General features: G+C 54.5%; 1 protein-coding gene across 1 annotated transcript in view; it reads left to right on the top strand.

Moving 5' to 3' along the window:
• The window catches only part of HS3ST6 (heparan sulfate-glucosamine 3-sulfotransferase 6), a 31,598-nt gene extending 9,594 nt beyond the window's left edge, over positions 1 to 22,004 (top strand). Inside the window, exon 2 of the mRNA XM_058849793.1 lies at positions 21,120 to 22,004. Coding sequence (XP_058705776.1) covers positions 21,120 to 21,738 — 619 coding nt within the window. The 3' untranslated portion in view covers positions 21,739 to 22,004. The remainder of the gene's footprint in view (positions 1 to 21,119) is intronic.
• Positions 22,005 to 23,001: the final 997 nt, after the last annotated feature.

Below are 23,001 nucleotides of genomic sequence, written 5' to 3'. Positions count from 1 at the left end.
GGAAAGGGCTGGAGAATTCCTGAGAGAGCTGGGAAGGGGCTGGAGAATTCCTGAGGGAGCTGGGAAGGGGCTGGAGAATTCCTGAGGGAGCTGGGAAAGGGCTGGAGAATTCCTGAGGGAGCTGGGAAAGGGCTGGAGAATTCCTGAGGGAGCTGGGAAGGGGCTCAGGCTGGAGAAAAGGAGGCTCAGGGGGAATTTCTGGCTCTGCACAAGTCCCTGGCAGGAGGGGACAGCCGGGGCAGGGATCGGGCTCTGCTCCCAGGGAACAGGGACAGGAGGAGAGGGAACGGCCTCAGGCTGGGCCAGGGGAGGCTCAGGATGGATATTGGGAACAATTCCTTCATGGAAAGGACTGTCCAGGCCTGGCACAGCTGCCCAGGGCAGGGGTGGAGTCCCCATCCCTGGAGGGATTTCACAGCCCTGTGGATGTGGCACTTGGGGACGTGGATTGTTGGACTGGATGATTTTAGAGGGTTTTCCAACCGTGATTCCACAATTCCGTAATTCCTTCTGTGGGTGAAATCACATCCCCATCAGGGCAGGATCCCAAAAATGCCTCTGCCATCTCCACAGCCCTCACATCTGATTATTTAATTTGATTTTATTTTCCCCTCTCTGGAGGCTTCTGTAGGTGCTACTTGTGCCCGAATATTCCCCTGTCCCCCCCTGCCTGATCCCGCCTGTTCCCCCAGCTCCCCGCTAATTCCAAGTGACAAATCCCCCCCTCCACGACCACCCTGCCAGGGAGGAAATGTCGATTAAGTGGAAGCGAAAGAAATCCTCCAATTACCGGCAGGGCGGAGGGGCTCGATCTGTGCCATTGATCAGGCGCTGTCAGCGCGATCGCTCATCCTCTGTCGATAGCTCCAGCCGGGGATGGGGGGGACACCGATGTCCCCGCGGTCCCCGGGGTGCCGGAGCCTCTCCAGGGCTTTTCCCATCCCCTCGGAGCTGCCCATCAGCTCCATCCCTGCGGGATGCGCAGCCGGAGGGCCGGGGGGGGTTTATTCTTCCCCCCCAGAGCCATCGGCCGCTTCCTCCGGCGCTTCTCGGCTTCCCAAAGTCATCTTCCGAAGCCACACAAGCCTGAGAAAAATTTCGAGGGGCCGCTGCCAAGTACTTTCAGCCGAGAATTTGGGTTTTGTTGAGGGAAGGCATGGTTTGTCTGCATGAAAAGCCGGTTTTTGGGGGGAGGGCCGGGCGGAACGTCCCCCCGCGGTGTCAGAGCCCCGAGCGTGACAAACCTGCATCCGCTGCGGGCTGCGGGAGCCTCTCCTGCACAAAGGAGCCGTCGGGCAGGGCTGGGCTGATGCCAGCGGGACAAGGGACAGAGGAGTCCCCAAGGGCCGGGTGGGACACGGGGAACATCCCAGTGCCCCATCCATGGAAGGGCTGTGCAGGACTGGGATTCATGGAAAAGCTGTGCAGGGCTGGGATTCATGGAAAAGCTGTGCAGGACTGGGATTCATGGAAAAGCTGTACAGGGCTGGGATTCATGGAAAAGCTGTGCAGGGCTGGGATTCATGGAAAAGCTGTGCAGGGCTGGGATTCATGGAAGGGCTGTGCAGGACTGGGATTCATGGAAGGGCTGTGTGGGACTGGGATTCATGGAAAAGCTGTGCAGGACTGGGATTCATGGAAGGGCTGTGCAGGACTGGGATTCATGGAAGGGCTGTGAAGGACTGGGATTCATGGAAAAGCTGTGCAGGACTGGGATTCATGGAAAAGCTGTGCAGGGCTGGGATTCATGGAAGGGCTGTGCAGGACTGGGATTCATGGAAGGGCTGTGCAGGGCTGGGATTCATGGAAGGGCTGTGCAGGGCTGGGATTCATGGAAGGGCTGTGCAGGACTGGGATTCATGGAAAAGCTGTGCAGGGCTGGGATCCATGGAAAAGCTGTGCAGGACTGGGATTCATGGAAGGGCTGTGCAGGACTGGGATTCATGGAAGGGCTGTTCAAGACTGGGATTCATGGAAGGGCTGTGCAGGACTGGGATTCATGGAAAAGCTGTGCAGGGCTGGGATTTGCCCCGCTGTGCTCAGGCACCATCCTGCCCTGTCCTCCCCGCTGCTTTTGGGGTCCTGGCTGCCTCTGTATTCGGTGTTTTTTTGGGGCTGGTGTGAGCTGGGAGGTTTGCAGGGAGGATGGGGAGCTCAGAGCTCATTTTGGATGGCGTGGGATGGATGGGAGCACGGTGGGTTCTGGTTCTGTGGCAGTTCCATGCTGGTGTCACCCCTGGCAGATGGCTCCAGGTCACTGGTGTCCCCCCAGGGCTGTGGTTTTGTCTCTCTGGGTGTTTGTATCACATCCCTCACCTTCTCCCAGTCGGTGATGAAGGTGTCCCCAGCCCCCCCAAACCCCTGGGCTGGTTTAGGGACAATCACCCCAAACCTCCCGCAGCCCCTGGGGTGTGATGGCAGCGGGGACATTGCCTGTGCTGAGCTCTGAGCTCACAGAGTCACAGAATATCCCAAACTGGGGCAGACCCATTGATCCAACTCATCCCTGGTGATGAGCCCAGCCCAGAGGGGAGCAGAGGTGGCCTCAGAGCCCCCAGCCCTGGCAGGGGATGGGGCTGGGACCCCCAGCAGGTCACCCTCGTTAGCCTGAGTGTGACATGCTGGTTAATTACCCCCTGTGCCATCAGAAGGGACGTGTGGGGCTGGTGTCACTCACCCTGTTTGATCCCCGTCTCGTTACAAGGCAGATAATGAGGCACAGCCTTGTTCAGCTCTGATCTCAGTGTGAATATTAAAAATTCATATTTTGGCGCTTTGAGGAGGATCAGGAAGCGTGTGAGGGTGTTCTGCATCCACGGGGCTGAGCAGGGATCACACCCAGGCCTCAGTCATGTTAAAGGCTCAGAAAACTTGAATTACTGAACAGGGACTGTGAAGGGGAGATTCCTTTCAGCCTTAATCACTCTGGTAGTGCAAGACCTTTTCTAAACATTTATTTTTTTTCTAGGCAAAATGCCTTTAAATAAAGGCTTACAGGTTTAGTGAGCCTCTAACTCCAGCTGTGTCCAGCTGTGTGAGCCTCACGTCAGCGCCACAACCAAACGAGTTGCTGGAAGTGTCAACACACACCTGCTTGTTGGGGGGTTTCTGGTTTCATGACACCGAGGGCTGATGACTTCCACGCTCAGCTGTGTGTGTGTGATGTACCCAGCTCTGACCCCAAAAGCAGCCCCACTTCTCCTGGGTGAGGTTGGAGCTGAGTTGATGGACACAGAGCAGGGGTGAGCAGCCCCCTTTGGAGAGAAATCTGGCTGTGAGACCCCCTGAGCTCAGCTGGAGGGACAGATCTCACTCTCTGCATGCAGCTGAACATAAATTAAAGCTTGATGTGGGTGGAGGACGGGGTGGGAACTCCTCTGATTTTATTAGGAATCCCCAGGGATTGGATGATTTTTGAGTCACGGAGCCTTGGCACAGGGAGAGTTTCAGTTCTTGCTTGAAGCCAGCACGTCCTGAAGACAAGAAAACCATCCCAGGAATGAGGAGAACCACGTGAACGTGCCCAGCTGTGTTTGAACACAATCCCGGTTTGAACTGGAAGTGGGCTGAAGGTGGCTCATGTTCTTACCTGCAGCAAAACATCAGCAGCAGAGGGTTACGAAACCATTTGGAGATGAAAAGATCTCCCAAACCATCTCCCAGGCCATAAAAACCCCAAAACCATCTCCCAAACCACCTCCCAGGCCATAAAAACCCCAAAACCATTTCCCAAACCATCTCCCAGGCCATAAAAGACCCCAGGACCGCTCTGGCAGCCCGGTGAAGAACGGTGGCTCCCTGTGGTTTGAGGATCTCAGCGGATCAGATGGAGGCAGTGGGGAGCAGCAGGAGGTGGAAGGTGCAGGGGCAGTGCCTGGGGCTGTCCCCACAGCCAGGCAGGTTTGTCCTGTGCCAGCTGTGTCACCTCAGCCTGGCATGATCAGAATGAGGCACCACGTGTGCTGTCAGCTCCCCCAGTCACCGTGCAGGACAGAGAACAACTTTAAAAGAACAAGGAAAACTGTTGCCACTTCAAAACTCGGCTCGGAATTGATGCCAGGCCTCCAGCAGACTGATGCTCCTTTCTTCTCCCGTTAATTAATTCCTCTGCCTCCAGTGAATTTCCATCTTTTATTTGTGCTGCAATCAAAGGCTGCGAGCAGCGAGGCTCACATTAGGAACAGACCCATCCAACCTTTTTTTAATCTTCCTGTATCAGTTCCTCGTCCTCTCCTCGTGCTGCCACGCTGCAGCTGAGGCACAGATGCCAAGAGATGACTTTGCTGGAGGAGGGAAGGGGCACGCAGCCCCCCGGAGTTTGCTCCCAGCAGGTCTCCTTTGCTGCAGAGAGGAGGAAGAATAGGGCTGAGTTCTGCTCAGAGACACAAATGGGCAATTACAGGGTCACCTGAGAAGTGCCTGGTGATTTACGGCGTCATTAAAAGGTGATGGTAAAAGTAGGGAAGATTTGTAGCATCTGCATGGAAACCCCGTCCCTGACCCTCACACCCCAGATACCGAGAGATTAAATATCCAAGGAGGCCTTGAAGCCTGGGGATGGCTTTGAGGGAGAGCCCTGCACATCTGGAAATGCTTGGCCTGATACTGAAGCCCCTGGACCGTGTGTAATGAAATGTAATTCCCTCCTTGCCCTGCTGTGGGCCCGGACAGGCTCTTGGAAGGGGAAGGTGCAGCCAAAGTGGATGTGAAGGTGAGGATGGGCTTTGCTGGGGGCTGTGGGGAGCAGGGTCCTGCTGAGGAAAAGGAAGTCACCTCCAGTGGGGAGAGAGCCAGGGCTGGATCCTCCTGCCTGGAGGAAGCTCAGCCTGATCCCAAAGAGCGGCTCTGAAAGAGCTCCAGGGCTCGTGGGTCTGTTCCCATGGCCAGCACGGGACTGACAGCTCTGGCTGCCCTTGGACCGAGTGTTGGATCTCCTCCTCTTGCCCTTGGAAGGCTCCAGGTGGTGGAGCCTTTGTTGCTGGAGCAGTGCAACATTCCCGTGTCTCCTGTTCCATCCTGGCACTCGCAGTTCTGGCTTCTGGTCCCCCTTTGGATGTTCTGCTTGTTAGAGGGAAGAAATCCCGGCTGGAAGTGAAGGGTGGGAAGGGTGGGCTGATGGGAGAAGGTGCTTTGAGGTCCCACACCTTGACTGGGATGGCCTGGACGTCTTATCCCATGTTCTGTCCTGTGTGTTATCCCATGTTATCCCATGTGTTATCCTGTGTGTTATCCCATGTGTTATCCTGTGTTTTATCCCATGTTATCCCAGGTTTTATCCTGTGTGTTATCCCATGTTCTGTCCTGTGTTATCCCATGTGTTATCCTGTGTGTTATCCCATGTTCTGTCCTGTGTGTTATCCCATGTTATCCCATGTGTTATCCTGTGTTTTATCTCATGTTATCCCAGGTTTTATCCTGTGTGTTATCCCATGTGTTATCCTGTGTTATCCTGTGTTATCCTGTGTTTTATCCCATGTTATCCCATGTTTTTAGCCCATGTTATCCCGTGTGTCATCCCATGTGTTATCCTGCGTGTTATCCCATGTTATCCCACATTTTATCATGTTATCCCATGTGTTATCCCATGTGTTATCCCGTGTGTTATCCTGTGTGTTATCCCATGATTTTAGCCCATGTTATCCCATGTGTTAGCCCATGTTTTATCCCACGTTATCCCATGTTTTATCCCATGCTATCCCATGTTATCCCATGTTTTATCCCATGTGTTAGCCCATGTTTTATCCCATGTTTTATCCCACGTTATCCCATGTTTTATCCCATGTTATCCCATGTGTTATCCCATGTTTTATCCCACGTTATCCCATGTTTTATCCCATGTCATCCCATGCTTTAGCCCATGTTTTATCCCACGTTATCCCACATTTTATCCCACGTTATTCCATGTGCCGGTGCCCAGCAGAGCCCGTGTGGTGTCAGGCTGGAGAGCAGTGCAGGATCTGAGGGAAAACCTCTTTTTGGAGGCTCTGCTCCTCCCCAGCTGCAGGAGATCTCCCCTCCCAGCCCTTCCTGGCAGGATCAGGATTCCCCAGGATCCTCCTGGCTCCGGCAGAGCGATGCCGCTCTGCAGCAGCGACGTTCCAACTTGGAATTACATCTCACCCTGCCTTGTTTTGGGCAAACAGGGATTTTTTAGGGAGAAATCTGCGGGTGGAAGCAGCTCTGAGGGCCAGCTTGGCTCGCTGGCAGCCTGTGCTCGGAGCTGAGCTGGGAATGAGCAGGGATGGAGGGTGCACATGTTTTCAGGGAGCAGGGGAGAGCTGGCAGGGCTAGGGATGAAAGCAGCATATGTCTGATTGAGCAAGTGGAGAAATGCGGGCCAGATGGCTGCAGGGACTGGGAGTGGGGAATAATTTCCAAAGTCTTTGCTCTCCGGAGCAAGATTAGGGCAATCTCTTCCTCTCGGCTCAATTTGCCTCCCGTGGTGGCTTTGGGCAGAGCTTTTAATGCTGTTTGTGACCTCCAGGGATTTGGGGAATTGTTCTCCGGAGCACTCAGGGAGAAGGGGATGGTTTGTAAGGATGAGCCCTCCATCCCAGGGAAGGGGGGGATTTGGGAGAAGCCCTTTCCTGGGTGTTTTACAGGGTCTGACCAGGAACTCAGGTGGATCCTGGGGGAGGCTGGTCATGGAATTAAGGAATTCCAGACTGGTTTGGTTGGAAGGGACCTTAAAGATCATTCAGTTCCAATCCCAACACCTTCCACTATCCCAGGGTGCTCCAAGCCCTTGGACACTTCCAGGGATCCAGAGGCAGGCACAGCTTCTCTGGGAAATCCATCCCTGTCCCTCCTCATCCTCACAGCCAGGAATTCCTTCCCAATATCCCAGCCAAATCTCCCCTTTCCCAGTGGGAGCCATTCCCTGTGTCCTGTCCCTCCATCCCTTGTTCCCAGTCCCTCTCCAGCTCTCCTGGAGCCCCTTTAGTCCCTGGAAGGGCTCTGAGCTCTCCCTGGAGCCTTCTCTTCTCCAGGCTGGAAAAGGAGATTTGTGGTTTGGGGGAAATTTTAAAACTGTATTTTTTTGGTGATCTTTACATTAAAAAAAAAGAACCAAAAGTACCTGTGATGGGACAGGCGTGGTAGAAGCAGAAATTGCAGTTCCATCAAGCCAAGGAAATCCTGAATAATCCAAAAATTAACCCAGGCTGCAGGTTTGGAAATTGCTTTCTTCCCTTGTATGAAGAGAGGGAGAAAAAAAAAAAAAAAAGAAACCTGTGTATAAACCCTGTTTCAAGGAAATGAATTTCAAATAAGAAAAACAAATTTGAGTTAATTCCTCTTTTCCAAGCACTGCTCCATTCAGTGTTTTGGGAGTCAGGGGATTTGGGGATCTGGAGATAGCGTCAGTGTTTTTGGGTAACAAGTACAAACTGTAGCAGCTTTTAAGGCTTCAGAAGCTGTTTCTGATTAGGATCTTTTCTTTTGACAACTTTTTTTTTTCTTTTCAGGGAGAAAAAAAAAAGGAGGGGGGGGAGGAGGAAAGGGCTTTTTGTAACACAGTTGGGTTAGAGATGAGGGAAAATCTGTTTGAAATATGCAGGGACCTGAAAGCAAATCTTGAGTGAATAATAAGTTTAACTGACCTTAAAATATCCCATTGCCATGAGGGATTTGAGAGTAATACTTCAAATGGATTTTTGATGAGGCTCTGCAGGCTGTGGGGAATTGAATATTTTTACCCAACACGTTTTCTGATCTAAATTTTCACAATAACTGGGGAAAAAAACCTATTTGGGAATGCCTAAAGAAAGGTTGGGGTGGCGTTGTTTTACTCTAAAGCTGCTGCTGTGCAGGGAAAAACCCCAATTTGCTGCAAGGTCACTTTTCAGAAGTGCTTTTATTCCCCAATATTTAAATTGAATCCTGGAGCAGAATTGTGTGGTACCCTTGGCATTCCAAGGGGAATTCCATGGGGGGATCCAGTGGAAGATGATCCCGGTGCCTGCTGGCTCAGTGTGTGTGTCCCAAGGCTGGCACCAGCCCGAGGACTCTGCTGGGACCCTGCTGTGATGTCACTGTCCCCAGGATTCCCAGGGTCCCTGCAGGAAGCCCTGGCTGCTGGGACAACACCCTGGGGAGAAGCCTCAAATTCCAGGATAGACACCCCTGTGGTTGCTTCTTCCTCCAATGGAAGACAGCAGCACTTCCTGAGCTGTCCTGCTGTCTGTCCGTCCATCCATCCATGGATTCCATCCATCCATGGATTCCATCCATCATCCATCATCCATCCATCCATCATCCATCCATCCATCATCCATCATCCATCCATCCATCCATCCATCATCCATCCATCCATCCATGGATTCCATCCATCCATCATCCATCCATCCATCCATCATCCATCCATCCATCCATGGATTCCATCCATCCATCCATCCATCCATCCATCCATCCATCCATCCATCCATCCATCCATCCATCCATCCATCCATCCATCATCCATCATCCATCCATCATCCATCCATCCATCATCCATCCATCATCCATCCATCCATCCATCATCCATCCATCCATCCATCATCCGTCATCCATCCATCCATCATCCATCATCCATCCATCCATCATCCATCCATCCATCATCCATCATCCATCCATCCATCATCCATCCATCCATCCATCCATCCATCCATCCATCCATCCATCCCTCATCCATCCATCCATCATCCATCATCCATCCATCATCCATCCATCCATCATCCATCCATCATCCATCCATCATCCGTCATCCATCCATCCATCATCCATCATCCATCCATCCATCATCCATCCATCCATCATCCATCCATCCATCATCCATCCATCATCCATCATCCATCCATCCATCATCCATCATCCATCCATCATCCATCCATCCATCATCCATCCATCATCCATCCATCCATCCATCATCCATCATCCATCCATCATCCATCCATCATCCATCATCCATCATCCATCCATCCATCCATCATCCATCCATCCCAGGGGACAATTCCATCCCAAAGGACAGAAGGATGTCTCATTTCCCCAGGGCTGTGGGGCTCTGCCAAGGGCTCCATTCCTTCCCTCCTGTGGCGTGGGTGATCCCACAGGAGTGTGGGATCATTGCCTCGCTCCTGGCTGCCGTGGGGTTGGCTTTGGGATTCTGGAGAATCATGGAAAGGTTTGGAAGGGACCTTAAAGCCCATCCAGTGCCACCCCCTGCCCACTTCCCACTGTCCCAGGCTGCTCCAAGCCCTGTCCTGGGACACTTCCCCAGGGAGCTGCTGCTGCTCCAGGGCGGTGCTGCTGCCTGGGGATGTTTTTAGGCTGGCTGATATCAGACACCCACACTGCGCTGCAGTTCCTGAATCCATGGCTCTGGAATCCAGGGCTTTTCCTCACCAGCAGCTGTTCCCGAAGCTGCTGCAGCTTTGGTGTTTCCAGGCCTTTAAATGCCTTGGAATTGCTGATGTTGGAAAAGCCCCCTGAGCTCACTGAGTCCAACCATCCCCCAGCACTGCCAGGACCGCCACCCATGTCCCCAAGTGCCACATCTGCAGATCTTCCCAATCCCTGCAGGGATGGGGACTCCACCCCTGCTCTGGGCAGCGTTTCCATGAAGGAATTTTCCTGGTGCTGCCCATCAGGCTGGCTCCAGCCCTGCTGTGGCCTCGGCTCCCTGATCCCTCTGCTGCCCAAAGTGGCTGCCCAGGGATGCTGGGATCGGTGTTCTCATCCATCACCCCTGGCCACCGCTCAGCTTTCCATGGAAATGTGTAAAAATTCCTATTTTTGATCCTCGCCCTCCATCAAATCCAGCTGGAATGGGCCGGTGGGATCTGACAGGGCTGGGGAAGATGGGCAGACGGCTGGACAGACAGACAGACAGACAGACAGAGCGTGTGATTGCTCAAGCCACACTTCCGTAGGAAACCAGGCTAAAAATAAGCAAAATCCAGTTCTTTCCCACAAATAGCTGCAGTTGCCACAAACTGAAGCTTTTCCAGTGAAGAAAAGTGTTTTGTTAGAGAATTGCCAGTTGTTCCTGCAGGAGGGAGGGAGGGAGGAAGCACTGACAGGATGGATGGAACCTCCACCACCATCACCTGGGGCTCACCCAGAGCTCTGGGAGCTGCCTGAGGCTCGGGAAGCTGCAGAAACATCAATTTCCTGGAATTCCAGAGCGGTTTGGCTCAGAGAGACCTTAAATCCCATCCAGTGCCACCCCCTGCCATGGCAGGGACACCTCCCACTGCCCCAGGGTGCTCCAAGCCCTGTCCAACCTCTCCTGGGACATTCCTGATCCTTCCCAACATCTCCACAGCCCCTTTTTTCCATGGCTGGAGGAACAGCTTTCCATTTTATTTTGCAGCAAAGTGCATAATCCTCCCCTGGCTCCCTCCTGGTGGGGGATTTCCTTTGCCTGGGGACCAGCTGAGCCTGCTGAGAGGGGGAAGGGGCTCCCAGCAGCATCCCCAGCATTCCCAAGCCTCGTGGTCCTGGATTTTTGGGGTTTCTCCCTCATGTGTGGAGGCAGCAGCTGTGGGGGTCCCTGGGGGCTCACTCAGGGAGTGCCTGAGCAGGTTGGTGGGGACCAGAGACATTTTCACTGTGCTGAGACTCCTCTCCCAGTTCCCTTCTCCTGGGTGGGATGGCACGGAGAAGTTTGGGAATGGTGGCTCCCATCCCTGCCATGCTGCAGGCGAAGCTTCTCGCCAGGAAATGAGGCTTTTTCTGATAGTAAAAAAAAAAAAAAAAAAAGAGCTAAATTTGTTTCCCATCTTCCCTCAGGCTGGATTACAAATTTGACACAGATGGGGGAATCTTTGTTGTTTCTGTGGAAAATTTTCTTTTCCGTCCCAACGAGAGCAGCGTGACAGCATCAGACCTGAGACAAACACCAAAAAAAGCCAATTCTGGGGTTTTGGGGGAGGGACACGGATGAGCTCCTCCAGCCTGGAGCCATCCTGAGCTGGGACAAGTGTGGGATGTGGCTGTGGAGAGCCACAACCTGCTCTGGGGGGACACAGCAGCCAGGGGTGGAGAATGTGGCCAGGACAGGGGGTTTAGGGTGATATTTTCCCTGTGAGCTCCCAGAGGTGAGGAAGAGGAGGATTTGAGCTGTAGGATGCAGGGGTTTGGCTGAGGGGTGCTGGGGCAGGGGACAAGGGGATGTTTTGGGGACACAAAATGTTTTTCCTTTGAGATGCAGCTGTGGCTCAGCCTGGGAAGGTGACAATGAGGGCTGGGCTGTCCCAGCTCCATCCCCGTGTCCCTGCAGGGGACTGTCCCCAGGGCTCAGGGGACTGTCACCTTTGCATGGATGGACCTGGGGGTCTGCAGAGCTGCTGCCTCTTCCAGGCCTTCATGTTCCTGCCAGCAGCAGCCCCTCCATCACCTGCCCGAGCTGTCAAAGGCATTACAGCAACCCCGGGAAAACGGGAATGCTGCATCCCTGGGCACCAGGGCTCTGCCCCTGCTGCCTCAGCACATTTCAGCCCCTCGTGCCCATGTGCAGCTGTGGCTTCGCTGTCCCCGTCCCCCTCCTGTCCTGTCCCACCCCTGAGTGCCCACTGGGGTCTGTGGGACATCTGCTCCCTGCCCGAGGGTCCCTGTGCCCAGCCGGGAGCGGGGCTGCAGATGATGCCACTCCTGTGCCAGCCCTGGCACCCGGCCCAGGCGCTCCTGGGGTCTGTCTGAACTCAGGTCACTGCCCCGAGGTGGAGCTTTCCCTCCTCGGGCCAAACCCCACAGCCCCACATCGCTCTGGGATCTTCCTGGAGCTGCTGGTGGCCACGGGAGCCACTGCTGGCTCTGTCCCCTCTCCTGTCACACCAGGACACCCCTCAGCCCCCATTGCTGGGTGTCCCCAAACAGGGGTTTGGTGCTGGGGTGTCCCCAAACAGGGATTTTGGTGCTGGGGGTCACAGGAGGTGTCCCCAAACAGGGGTTTGGTGCTGGGGTGTCCCCAAACAGGGGTTTGGTGCTGGGGTGTCCCCAAACAGGGGATGCTCCTGGCAGGATGGAACAGAGGGAGGGGCACCAGGGCACAGCGAGGCACTGGCTCAGTTTGGGGTGCTGGGGTGGGCGGTGAGGAGGATCCCCTTCATGGGGGGATTGAGGTGCTGAGCCACTGCTGATCTCAGTGTTCCCAAATTCCTCTGTGGGTCTGGCCAGGAGAGCTTTCCAGCTGTCCCTGGAGCTGGTGCTGATGGATCCCCACTGGCAGCCCCGGCTGTGGCTCCCGAGCCAGGACTGCTCGATGTTTGCTGAGGTAGAAATGAGGAGGTTTTGGAAGCGCTCCAGAGCAGCTCGTGGCTGGTTTGAGGCTGAAGTTTCACTCAGGATTTCAAGCAGGACTTGGTGCTCGTTCAGCAGGGCAGAGCCAGACTGGGAAAGAGGTTTTTGCAGGAGCTTCCATGAGATGCAGGCATGGATGAGCTCATGGAGATGGGGTGGTTCTGCTCAGAGGGCAGGGCTCACCTCTCACACCTTTGATTCCTTAGAATCAGATCCAACCGGGATCGATTCCTTCCCAACCTCTGAACCTCGGCGATGCCAGCGGGACCTGGCAGCACCCCCAGCCCAGGGAGCACAAAGTGCTCGTTTTTGTGCTTTTGAAAGAGGAAAAACGGGATAAATGGCTTGAAAATGCTGGAATGGCTCACGTTAGGAATGGTGAGGGTGGGAAGATCTTTGCTATTCCCTGGAAGTTGTTGGGTTGTGCAGGAGGAGGGTGAGGAGCAGGATGAGGAGCTCCCTGGAGGGGACAGCCAGGGGACAGCCAGGGGACAGCCAGGGGACAGCCAGCCCTGCCCAGGGTGGCCTTGGAGCCACCATCTGGAGAGCCCGGCTGCCCCTTCCCGTGGCTCCTCGAGGCTCCGAGCTCGGCCGGGGCCACCCCATACTGAGATCAAATAAACACAAATACCCTGAAATTATTCATGGCTCTGGGGACTTGTCTGATGCCTCGTCAGCAGCTGCTGATCAAATCAGGGCAGCTGTCAATCGAGCGGCAGGGGCTGGCTCTGGCCGACATGTGTGGATTATTCCTTCTCCTTCCCTTCCTTCCTTCCTTCCTCCATCCCTCCCGCTGCTCCCGCACCTGCGGCGGGGCTGGAGCGGGATGGGCAGGAATTCTGGGGGTGCCCCTCGCCTGCACCCCGGCACCGGGACAAGGAGGGACCCCAGGGACAGGGGGGTGCGGGTCCTGCCACCTGCGCTGTGCCCCCGTTAATTAGGCTGGGCTAATTAGCGGAGAGCTTGTGGCTCAGGGAGCGCTGGGAGTGAGTCCAGGGAGGGGATGGATGCGCTTGGAATGGTGGTGACAGGACAAGGGGAATGGCTCCACAGGGATGGGAAGGGATACTGGGAATAAATCCTTCCCTGGCCCGAGGGAAACTGAGGCTGCCCCTGGATCCCTGGCAGTGCCCCAGGCCAGGCTGGAGGAACCTGGGATAGTGGAAAGGGTCCCCTCCTTTTCCTTCTGCTCAGCCAAGCATCGGGAAGTGGAAGAATTCCTTTTTCTGCTCTCTGTGGAACTGCAAACCTGAAAACCCCAAGGATTTTTGTGACCTTTTTATGCTTTTCCTGTGCTCTGCTCCATCAAGGTGGGAAACCAGGCAGGAGCAGCCTGTTGCTGTGAGGGGATAATTTACTGAGAACTAACGAATTTTAAATTTGTGATTGAAACAAGAGCTTTAGACAGCGTGGTCTCAGGGATTTTTTTTTTTTTCTGATTTTTGGGGTTTTTTTTAAAAGAAACCTTGGGACAGTCAGGGATAGTGGAGTCCCCTTCCCTCCCCAGCAGCTCCAAGAGCAAATTTTCCTTATTTATTGGCGCTCCCGAGGATCCCAGTTACCAGGGGGATAAAATCTGTCACCAGTGTGTGTATGGCAGGTTCAGAGGAGGGTAATTTGTGTTTCCCCCTGCTCAGACAGCAGGTCAGGTCATAAAGCACCGGATCCACGGGGAGGGGAGAGCCTCTTTAAAGGCTGCCTGTGCTGAAAGGTGCAATAATCCGCCGGATTACTTTCCGGGGGAGCTGCAGGAAAATTTACTGCCTTGGAAAGGGATTATCCCAGCGCTGCTGCCAGAGGATTTCTTCCCTTTCTTTCCTAAGAGGAAGGAAGTTTTTCATTGAATTCCTGCTGCTCCAGCCCGCGGGGGCTGCTCCCCGTGAGCACCGCAGCTCTCACGGCTTGGGAGGGAAGAATTCATCCCGAGCTTTATCCCGATCACCCCGCTCAGGTGGGAGAGGGAAACTCCAGCCCGGCTTGGAATTCGGGTGGAGTTTGCAGCGCCTTCACCGCACAGAAGGTGCCGAGCTGCTGCAGGGGTCGAGTTTGATCCGGAGGGATAAAACGGGAGGAGAGATAAAGAGGAGAAGGGATGACCAGGAGGGATAAAGAGGAGAAGGGGTAACCAGGAGAGATAACCAGGAGGAGGGATAAAGAGGAGAAGGGATGACCAGGAGGGATAAAGAGGAAAAGGGGTTACCAGGAGGGATAACCAGGAGGAGGGATAAAGAGGAGAAGGGACAACCAGGAGGGATAAAGAGAAGATGGGATAACCAGGAGGAGGAATAAATGGAAGGAGGAATAAATGTCAGGAGGGATAACCAGGAGAAGGGATAAAAAGGAGGAGGGATAACCAGAAGAAGGGATAACCAGGAGAAGGGATAAAGAGGAGAAGGAATAACCAGGAGGGGGAATAAATGGGAGGAGGGATAACCAGGAGAAGGGATAACCAGGAGGAGGAATAAAGAGGAGAAGGGATAAGCAGAAGGGATAAAGAGAAGATGGGATAACCAGGAGGAGGAATAAAGAGGAGAAGGGATAACCAGGAGGAGGAATAAATGTCAGGGGGGATAACCAGGAGAAGGGATAACCAGGAGGAGGAATAAATGTCAGGAGGGATAACCAGGAGAAGGGATAACCAGGAGAAGGGATAACCAGGAGGAGGAATAAATGGCAGGAGGGATAACCAGAAGAAGGAATAACCAGGAGAAGTGATAAATGCTCTCGGGTGCAGCTCCAGCTGCAGGACCAGCCTTTGCACCGACAGCCACGAGGTTTCCAAGCCTGAGCATCCCCAAACCCAAGCTCTCCATCCCCCATCCCGAGCAGAGAATGGAGCTGGAGCAGCTTCCCAGGCTGGAGCTCAGGGCTGCTCCAGCCCCGAGTTCCTCCAGCAGAGCCCCCCCGGGCCCGGGGCTCAGCGGGGGCGTTGGGGGGGGTTTGGTTTTGTTTGATTTCCTTCCCCTGGAAGGCAGGAGCGGGGGGCTGGGCCAGCCAAGCCCTTTAATTGTGTGCAATGAAGGCTGACAGTGCCGAGGCACAGCCTTTAAAAGGGGTACTGAACCTTTAATTCCTGAATAAATCATCTCCAGTCTGTTGCTCCTTCATCTGCAAGCTGTTTGAGCAGGACACACGGGCACTGCTGGGAAGGGTCATTTGGAGATCAGAGCCCTCGATTGACCTGGGTCACAGGCAGGACACCTGCCACAGGCTGTCCCCTGGCCGGGAATCAAAGGGACACTGGGGAAACAGCCTGGAGAGGAGATTCCTAATTGCTGCTGCACTCAGGGGCTTCATTCCAGAGGGATGGAGAGCTGGGAGTGCCCCTGGCAGCCCTGGCCTCGATGGACACCAGCCCAGGGTCACACGTGCCAGTCCCCAGTCCCCTGATCTGTGGGGATTTTTGGGATTCAGTGCCCCATCATGGCTGGCCACCTTCCATCCCCATTTTCTGAAGGGTTTTTTTGGGGATTCAGTGCCCCATCATGGCTGGCCACCTTCCATCCCCATTTTCTGAAGGGTTTTTGGGGATTTGTGGAGCTGTTCTGTTTCCCACCCGTTCTCACCTGCATTTTCACTCACAGTTATTCAAACTCCAGCAGGGAGGAGAAGTCCCTGGGTGCTCTTTTTGGATCCCATCAGGGAGGAGAAGTCCCTGGGTGCTCATTTGGGATCCCATCAAGGAGGAGAAGTCCCTGGGTGCTCATTTGGGATCCCATCAAGGAGAAGTCCCTGGGTGCTCGTTTTGGATCCCATCAGGGAGGAGAAGTCCCTGGGTGCTCTTTTTGGATCCCAGCAGGGAGGAGAAGTCCCTGGGTGCTCATTTGGGATCCCATCAAGGAGAAGTCCCTGGGTTCTCTTTTTGGACCCCATCAGGGACAGACCTGGCTGTGAGGGGTTCCTGGCAGTGTCACTGGGGATTTCAGGTGGCATTTTTGGGGTGACCCCATATCCTGTAGCTGCTCCAGAGTGGAGAAGGGTGAGGATGGCTCATCCCAAACCCCACTAAGAGACCAAAGAGCCTCTCCTGCAGTGCAGGGCAGGAGCTGTGCCCTGATTGAGGCTGATTCCTGCTCTCCATAATCCAGCAGAGCCCTTTCACCCTAAGGACCTGGCTGGAATAACCATGCCAGGAAAACATCCTGCTCTGGCCATCCACATGAGCAGGAAATGTGATGGAAATTCTGGGTTGTGGGAGCTGCAGTGGGTGTGGGGATGGTGGGTTGGGGGGGACACGGCCTTTTCCACACTTTCCCACCGGGAAATCTGGGATGCCAAGGGGTCTGGGAGGATTTCTGGATGGGAAAAGCAGCAGTGCTCGCCAGCCCCGGTTCCTGGGGGGGTTAATAACCGGGTGTCGGGTGTCTGCCGGGAGCAGCCGCGCCATTAGAAATGCAAATATCGGCTCCAGCTTCTCCCCTTGGCTCCACTCCGCATCTCCGGATCTGGAGCCACTTCCAACCCAAACCTCCGCGGCTCCCAGCCCTTCCCAGAGCCCCCCCCGGACCCCAGGGCTGCCTCCCCCCTGCTCTGCAGCCCCTCGGGGAGGGTCTGGGGGGCTCAGCCCCTCCAGGGAGCAGCCTGGCACAATCCACCGCATCTTCCTCCTCCTCTGAGACTTCACCCAACACAGAGAGCCCATCCCGGGGGGCGGTGGGAGAGCTCTGGGGTTCTTTGTGTGGGCTGCAGACCCCACAGAGTGTTCCCCTATGGGGCAGGGGGGGAATCTGGAGCTTCTGGGGGGCAGGAGGAGCCCCTGGGGACGCTCCAGCTGGGAGCAGGACCCGCCAAACCCCCGCGCTGTTTCATGTACCAAACTGTAATTAGGAGCAAAGGGCAGAGGGCTGCGAAGGGGCATTAATAAATGATCTGCCTGCTTGTTAATTGACGTGTCTCAGTCAGCCCGTGGTGGAGCCCAGGGCTTGGCTCCCCTTCCAGGCGCATCACAGCCTTATTACTGCCCTCATTAGCATATTCAGGGCTCCCTGCTTAAAGCCAATTAGCTCCCGGCCAGGCCTGATTGGGAAGCCTCAGCCTCATTTGCATATTTTTGAATTGGTGAAAGAATCAAAATTAATGGAGGCAGCTCGGGGCTGGGGAGCGCTGGGGGGGCTCTGCCAGGACCTGCTGGGGAGGGCGAGGGGGAACAGCCAGGTCATTAGGATAAAAAGGAACGTGGGATAATTTGGTCCTGGGCACCTTGGGGAGTTCATCCTTCCCGGTTCATCCTTCTCATTTCATCCATCCCAGTTCATCCTTCCCGGTTCATCCTTCTCATTTCATCCCTCCCAGTTCATCCTTCCCGGTTCATCCTTCTCATTTCATCCATCCCAGTTCATCCTTCCTGGTTCATCCTTCTCATTTCATCCCTCCCACTTCATCCAACCCAGTTCGTTCTTCTCATTTCATCCCTCCTAGTTCATCCATCCCAGTCCATCCATCCCAGTTCATCCATCCTACTTCATCCCCTCTAGGTTTGTCCTTCCCAGTTCATCCTTCCAAGTTCATCCTTCCCACTTCATCCCTCCCAGTTCATCCATCCCAGTTCATCCATCCCAGTTCTTCCTTCCCAGTTAATCCCTCCCAGTTCATCCTTCCTACTTCATTCCTCTAGGTTTGTCCATCCCAGTTCATCCCTCCCAGCTCATCCCTCCCAGTTCGTCCCTCCCAGTTCATCCCTCCCAGTTCATCCCTTCCAGTTCTTCCTTCCCAGTTCATCCCTCCCAGTTCAACCTTCCCAGTCCATCCCTCCCAGTTCATCCTTCCCAGCTCATCTTTCCCAGCTCATCCTTCCCAGTTCATCCCTCCCAGTCCATCCTTCCCAGTTCATCCCTCCCAGTTCATCCTTCCCAGTTCATCCCTCCCAGCTCATCCCTCCCAGTCCACCCCTCCCAGTTCAGCCGCCCTGTGCTGATTCCCGCTGATTCCTGGGGGGAGCAGAGGTCACGGAGAGCTCTGGGATGGGTCGAGCACGGCTGCTTTGGGCTGGGGTTGAGTTCATTTCCTTCCTGGAGCTGCCGTGGGTGATAACTCAGGGATGCTTTGGGCTGGACACTTATTTATCTCCCAAAAGTGCATCCCCTGATCTCTCAGCTCGGTGCTGGGAGGAGTTCTGCTCCAAAAATCATCAGGAATCGTGAACCAATTAACTCTGGAAAGTTATGTTGGCCCAGTTTTTGAAGTCTGCTTTGATTCCTTGCCTGCTGTGGCTGTTAATCACTATTTAATGCAGCTTTCTGCATTTTTATCATCATTTTATCTGCTGTAATTTATTGTGTGTTACCTTAACCGAGGAAGCATTTTCATGCCTTGAATGTCTCCATGTGGGAAACCCCTGCTCTGCTGCCTCTCAAGCGCCAGTTGTTTTATTAATTAAAAATTTATCAGCTTAATAGAGAAGTAAAAGGCTTTTATCCCCTCCTCCTGGGCACAGAGTCTCCTCTGGAAATCCCAATTCCTTCCAATTCCCCACTGCCGTGTCCTGGACCTGCAGGCTCTGCTTGGCATTCCCACGGTGCTCTCTGAAGGTCAATAAAAATTAACTGTAAATTCCATTAAAGTTCCCAATCTTTAGGCTAAAGCGAAGCACAACAAAGCCGGCTCTGCTCTTTCGCCAGTTGAAGCCAGATCTGGAGGGAGCTGGGTGTTATCAATAATTAACCGGGGTAATTTAGGGGAACTATTAGGATGTTAATGAAAATGTGAAGTGCTTAATTATCCTGGGAGGAGCTGGAAGCGCTCGGGCTGCTGAGGAAGAGGAGGGGTTGCACAATGAACGCTTGGAAGCTGCTGTTCCCGGCGGGATCCGGGATGTCCCTGGGATGTCCCTGGGATGTCCCTGGGATGTCCCTGGGATGTCCCTGGGATGGGGCAGTTCGGTCCTTGCACCCCATCACAGCCACAGGAGCCTCATTAAAACTTCTGTTAATTACATTGTAATTAAGCTGTGGGTGGTGTGGCTGCCCTGGATGTCGCTCTGCAGGAGGAAGGGAGGGATAAGAGAGGTTTTCCAGAGGGGTTGGAAGTGTCCAGGGCCAGGATGTGGTTTGGGCTCTGCAGGGTCTCCCATCCCCAGCGTTCGCTGCTGGGAATAAACAATTTATTTCCCCCTGAGGAGTGGGACTGCTTCAGCTTTGCTGAGAGGGTTGGGATCGGGTGAGGATGAAGAAGGAGCCGTTCAGAAATCCCAGAGGCATCCAGGGAAACACCACAGGGATGCCTCGGGAAGCTGCCAGGAGAAGCAGCCTGGAAAACCCTGTGGCATTCTCGGAATGGAATTCAAGTCAAGGATGCCTGGCTGGCCGGGAAGCCCCAGCAGGAGCTGGAGATGTGAATCCAAATCCGTTGGGTTTTCCTTGACCCTGGAGCAGCACAGGGAGGAGACAGGGATGGGTCTAATCCCTGGGAAGGTGCTGCCCAGCAGGAGCTCTGTCAGTCAGTTGAGCGCAGTTATTTGGGGTGGGGAAAGTGCTGGAAAGGATGGGAAAAGCACCCGAGACTGTCCCGGGATTCACGGATGCTTGAAGGGCATCCCAGAGGTGCCAAACAGAGGGGTTGTGCTGCCAGGTGAGAGCACCAGGGACAGGAATGAGCTCTAAAAATGCTGGCACAGTGAAAAAATTGAAATAAAAATGAAAATAAAAATTAAAATAAAAAATTAAAATAAAAGTAGGGGGGGAAAGCCACAAATGGCTTCTGCCTCTTGTTTGGGGGAGGGAGCTGTGGGGACCCAGCGTGGCTCGCAAATGCTTTTAATAAAGTGTTCTTTCCTGAGTCCAGGGGAAAAATTCCCAGAAACCTCAAGCTTTTCCCATTACATAAGGAGCAGATGCTGCTGGGCAGAGCCGAGGTCCCCCAGCACAGCCCTGTCCCTGTCCCCAGCCCTGGGGACCCGGCTCCCTGCCAGGCACAGCATCCTTGGGTGCAATTCCCAGAGAATCCGCGGCTGCAGAAGTGGCCCGGGCCAACTTGGACAGGGCTTGGAGCATCCTGGGACGGTGGAAATGTCCCTGCCATGGCAGGGGGTGGCACTGGATGGTCTGAGAGATCCCTTCCCAAACATTCCAGGGTTTTGTGATTCCCCTCGGAGGTGGAGGAGGATGTGGAGGGCAGCGGGGCAGGTGCCGGTGCTGGTGGCAGGGAGGACCCGTTGACGTGGCTGGGTAATTTCTGCCGCAATTAATGCCTCATTAAAGTGCGCGAGGGAACAATCGGAGCAGTGAATTTTACCCAGCACAATGGCTGGGCCCTCAGGGCTTTTCTGCCTTTCTTTCGCAAAGGAAACAGTCTTTTTCTGGCTTGAACTGCTCCTTGTCTGGAGGCAGAGGAGGAGGGAGCCTTGGTGGGCATCTCCACCCCCGGCTGCTGCTTGGGCATCACCCCCGTGATGGGATTTTCCTCTGCAATCCCACGGGGCGAGTTGAAACCTCCAGGACACGAAATCTGACTGGAGGAAGGGATGAAAACCATCCCTGTCCCGAAATGTTCGTGTTGAGACACCCATCAGCCGCTGAAACTGGGATTTCCAGGGCTGGGAAGGGGTTGTGGGAGAATTCCAAGGGGGAAGAGCAGCCTGCAGGTGCCCTGTGGATGCTGCTGGAGTGACAGGGGCGGACTCTGGAGGGGACAAAGGGAATGCTGAGATGGGCAGAGAGGCTGGAGCAGGGCAGGAAGGGCTCTGAAGATTAAGGAGGTGCCCAGAGGGGTGTGACCAGGTGGGGCAGGAGGGGAAGGGGAGATGCGGCTGTGGTTGGGAAGCCCCCGAGCGTTTCTGGCCGCGTTTTGGGGCTTTTTCCTGCCCGTTGTGACATCGAGTCCTGACCGTGTCCCTCTCTCCTCAGGAGCCTGATGCCACGGACCCTGGAGGGACAGATCACCATGGAGAAGACCCCCAGCTACTTTGTCACCAAGGAGGCCCCGCGGCGCATCTACAACATGTCCCGGGACACGAAGCTGATCGTGGTGGTGCGCAACCCCGTCACCCGCGCCATCTCGGACTACACGCAGACCCTCTCCAAAAACCCCTCCATCCCCAGCTTCCAGGCTCTGGCCTTCAAAAACCTCAGCACGGGACTGATCGACACGAGCTGGAGCGCGGTGAGGATCGGGATCTACGCCAAGCACCTGGATAATTGGCTGCAGTACTTCCCGCTCTCCAAATTCCTCTTTGTCAGCGGGGAGAGGCTGGTCAGCGACCCTGCCGGGGAGATGGGCCGTGTCCAGGACTTCCTGGGGCTCCAGAGGGTGGTGACGGACAAACATTTCTATTTTAATGAGACCAAGGGCTTTCCCTGCCTGAAGAAGCCGGAGGGGGGGAGCAAACCCCGCTGCCTGGGGAAATCCAAGGGGCGGCCGCACCCCAAAATCGACGGGCAGGTGGTGCAGCGCCTGCGGGAGTTCTACAGACCCTTCAACATGAAGTTTTATCAGATGACAGGGCAGGATTTTGGGTGGGACTGAGCCCATCACCAGGGCACGCTGCCGGGCTGGCACCTGGGCTGCCAGGACTGCGGCCCAGGGATGTCATCGTGGTCATCGTGGTCAAGGGATCCCTGTGGTCATCATGGTCAAGGGATCCCTGTGGTCATCGTGGTCAAGAGATGTCTGTGGTCACTGTGGTCAAGGGATCCCTGTGGTCATCATGGTCCAGGGATCCCTGTGGTCATCATGGTCAAGGGATGTCCATGGTCATCGTGGTCAAGGGATCCCTGTGGTCATCGTGGTCAAGGGATCCCTGTGGCCATCATGGTCAAGAGATGTCTGTGGTCATCATGGTCCAGGGATGTCTGTGGTCATCATGGTCAAGGGATCCCTGTGGTCATCATGGTCAAGGGATGTCCATGGTCATCGTGGTCAAGGGATCCCTGTGGTCAATGTGGTCCAGGGATGCCCACAGTCACTGTGGTCAAGGGATGTCCATGGTCATCATGGTTAAAGGGTGCCCATGGTCATCATGGTCAAGGGATCCCTGTGGTCATCATGGTCAAGAGATGTCCATGGTCATCAAGGTCAAGGGATGTCCACGGTCATCATGGTCCAGGGGTGTCCATGGTCATCATGATCTAGGGATCCCTGTGGTCATCATGGTCAATGGATGTCCATGGTCATCATGGTGAAAAGATCCCTGTGGTCACTGTGGCCACCCCACCAGCACCCTCCTCCCTTCGTTCTAATTTATATTGGACCTTTTCTGGCAAGAAATGGACGTTTCTGGAGTAGAGAGAAATATTTAAGAAATAAAACCAGAGATGAGCCCTCTCCCCTCCCTGAGCAGATTAAATATTCTTCCATATAAACCTCGCTGATCTCCATTAACTGGGAGCGCTCCGGGTGGGAGCGTGGGTTTGTGGGATCATGGATAAAAGGAAACCTCTGGAAACCTCTGGAGCAGGCAGCCAGTGGGGTTTTGCTGAACCAACTTGTGGGGGTGACACAGTCACCAGGGGATGGCTGGGCAGCAAACCCCAATCCTGGGAGATGTTTTGTAAAAGAGTCTGCAGGAATTTCCCAGCTGGGCAAAACAATGAAGAGCAGCAGTTCAGAATAAATGCCAGCTCCTGGCTTAGGGAGAGGGAGCTCTGGATCACCTTCCCATGTTCCATGAGCAGCCCAGCTGATAGAGCAGGGCTTTTCTAACCCTTAGGAGGAGAATTCCAGCTTCTCCACAATTTTCCCAAACTCCGCCCTTTCAGTTCAATAATCTCAATAGTTTTTCAAATCCTC

This window comes from Poecile atricapillus, chromosome 14 (assembly GCF_030490865.1).
Source record: "Poecile atricapillus isolate bPoeAtr1 chromosome 14, bPoeAtr1.hap1, whole genome shotgun sequence".
Taxonomy (NCBI): Eukaryota; Metazoa; Chordata; class Aves; order Passeriformes; family Paridae; genus Poecile; species Poecile atricapillus.
The sequence above is the reverse complement of the archived record's forward strand: the minus strand, read 5'-3'. Positions and strand labels throughout refer to the sequence as shown.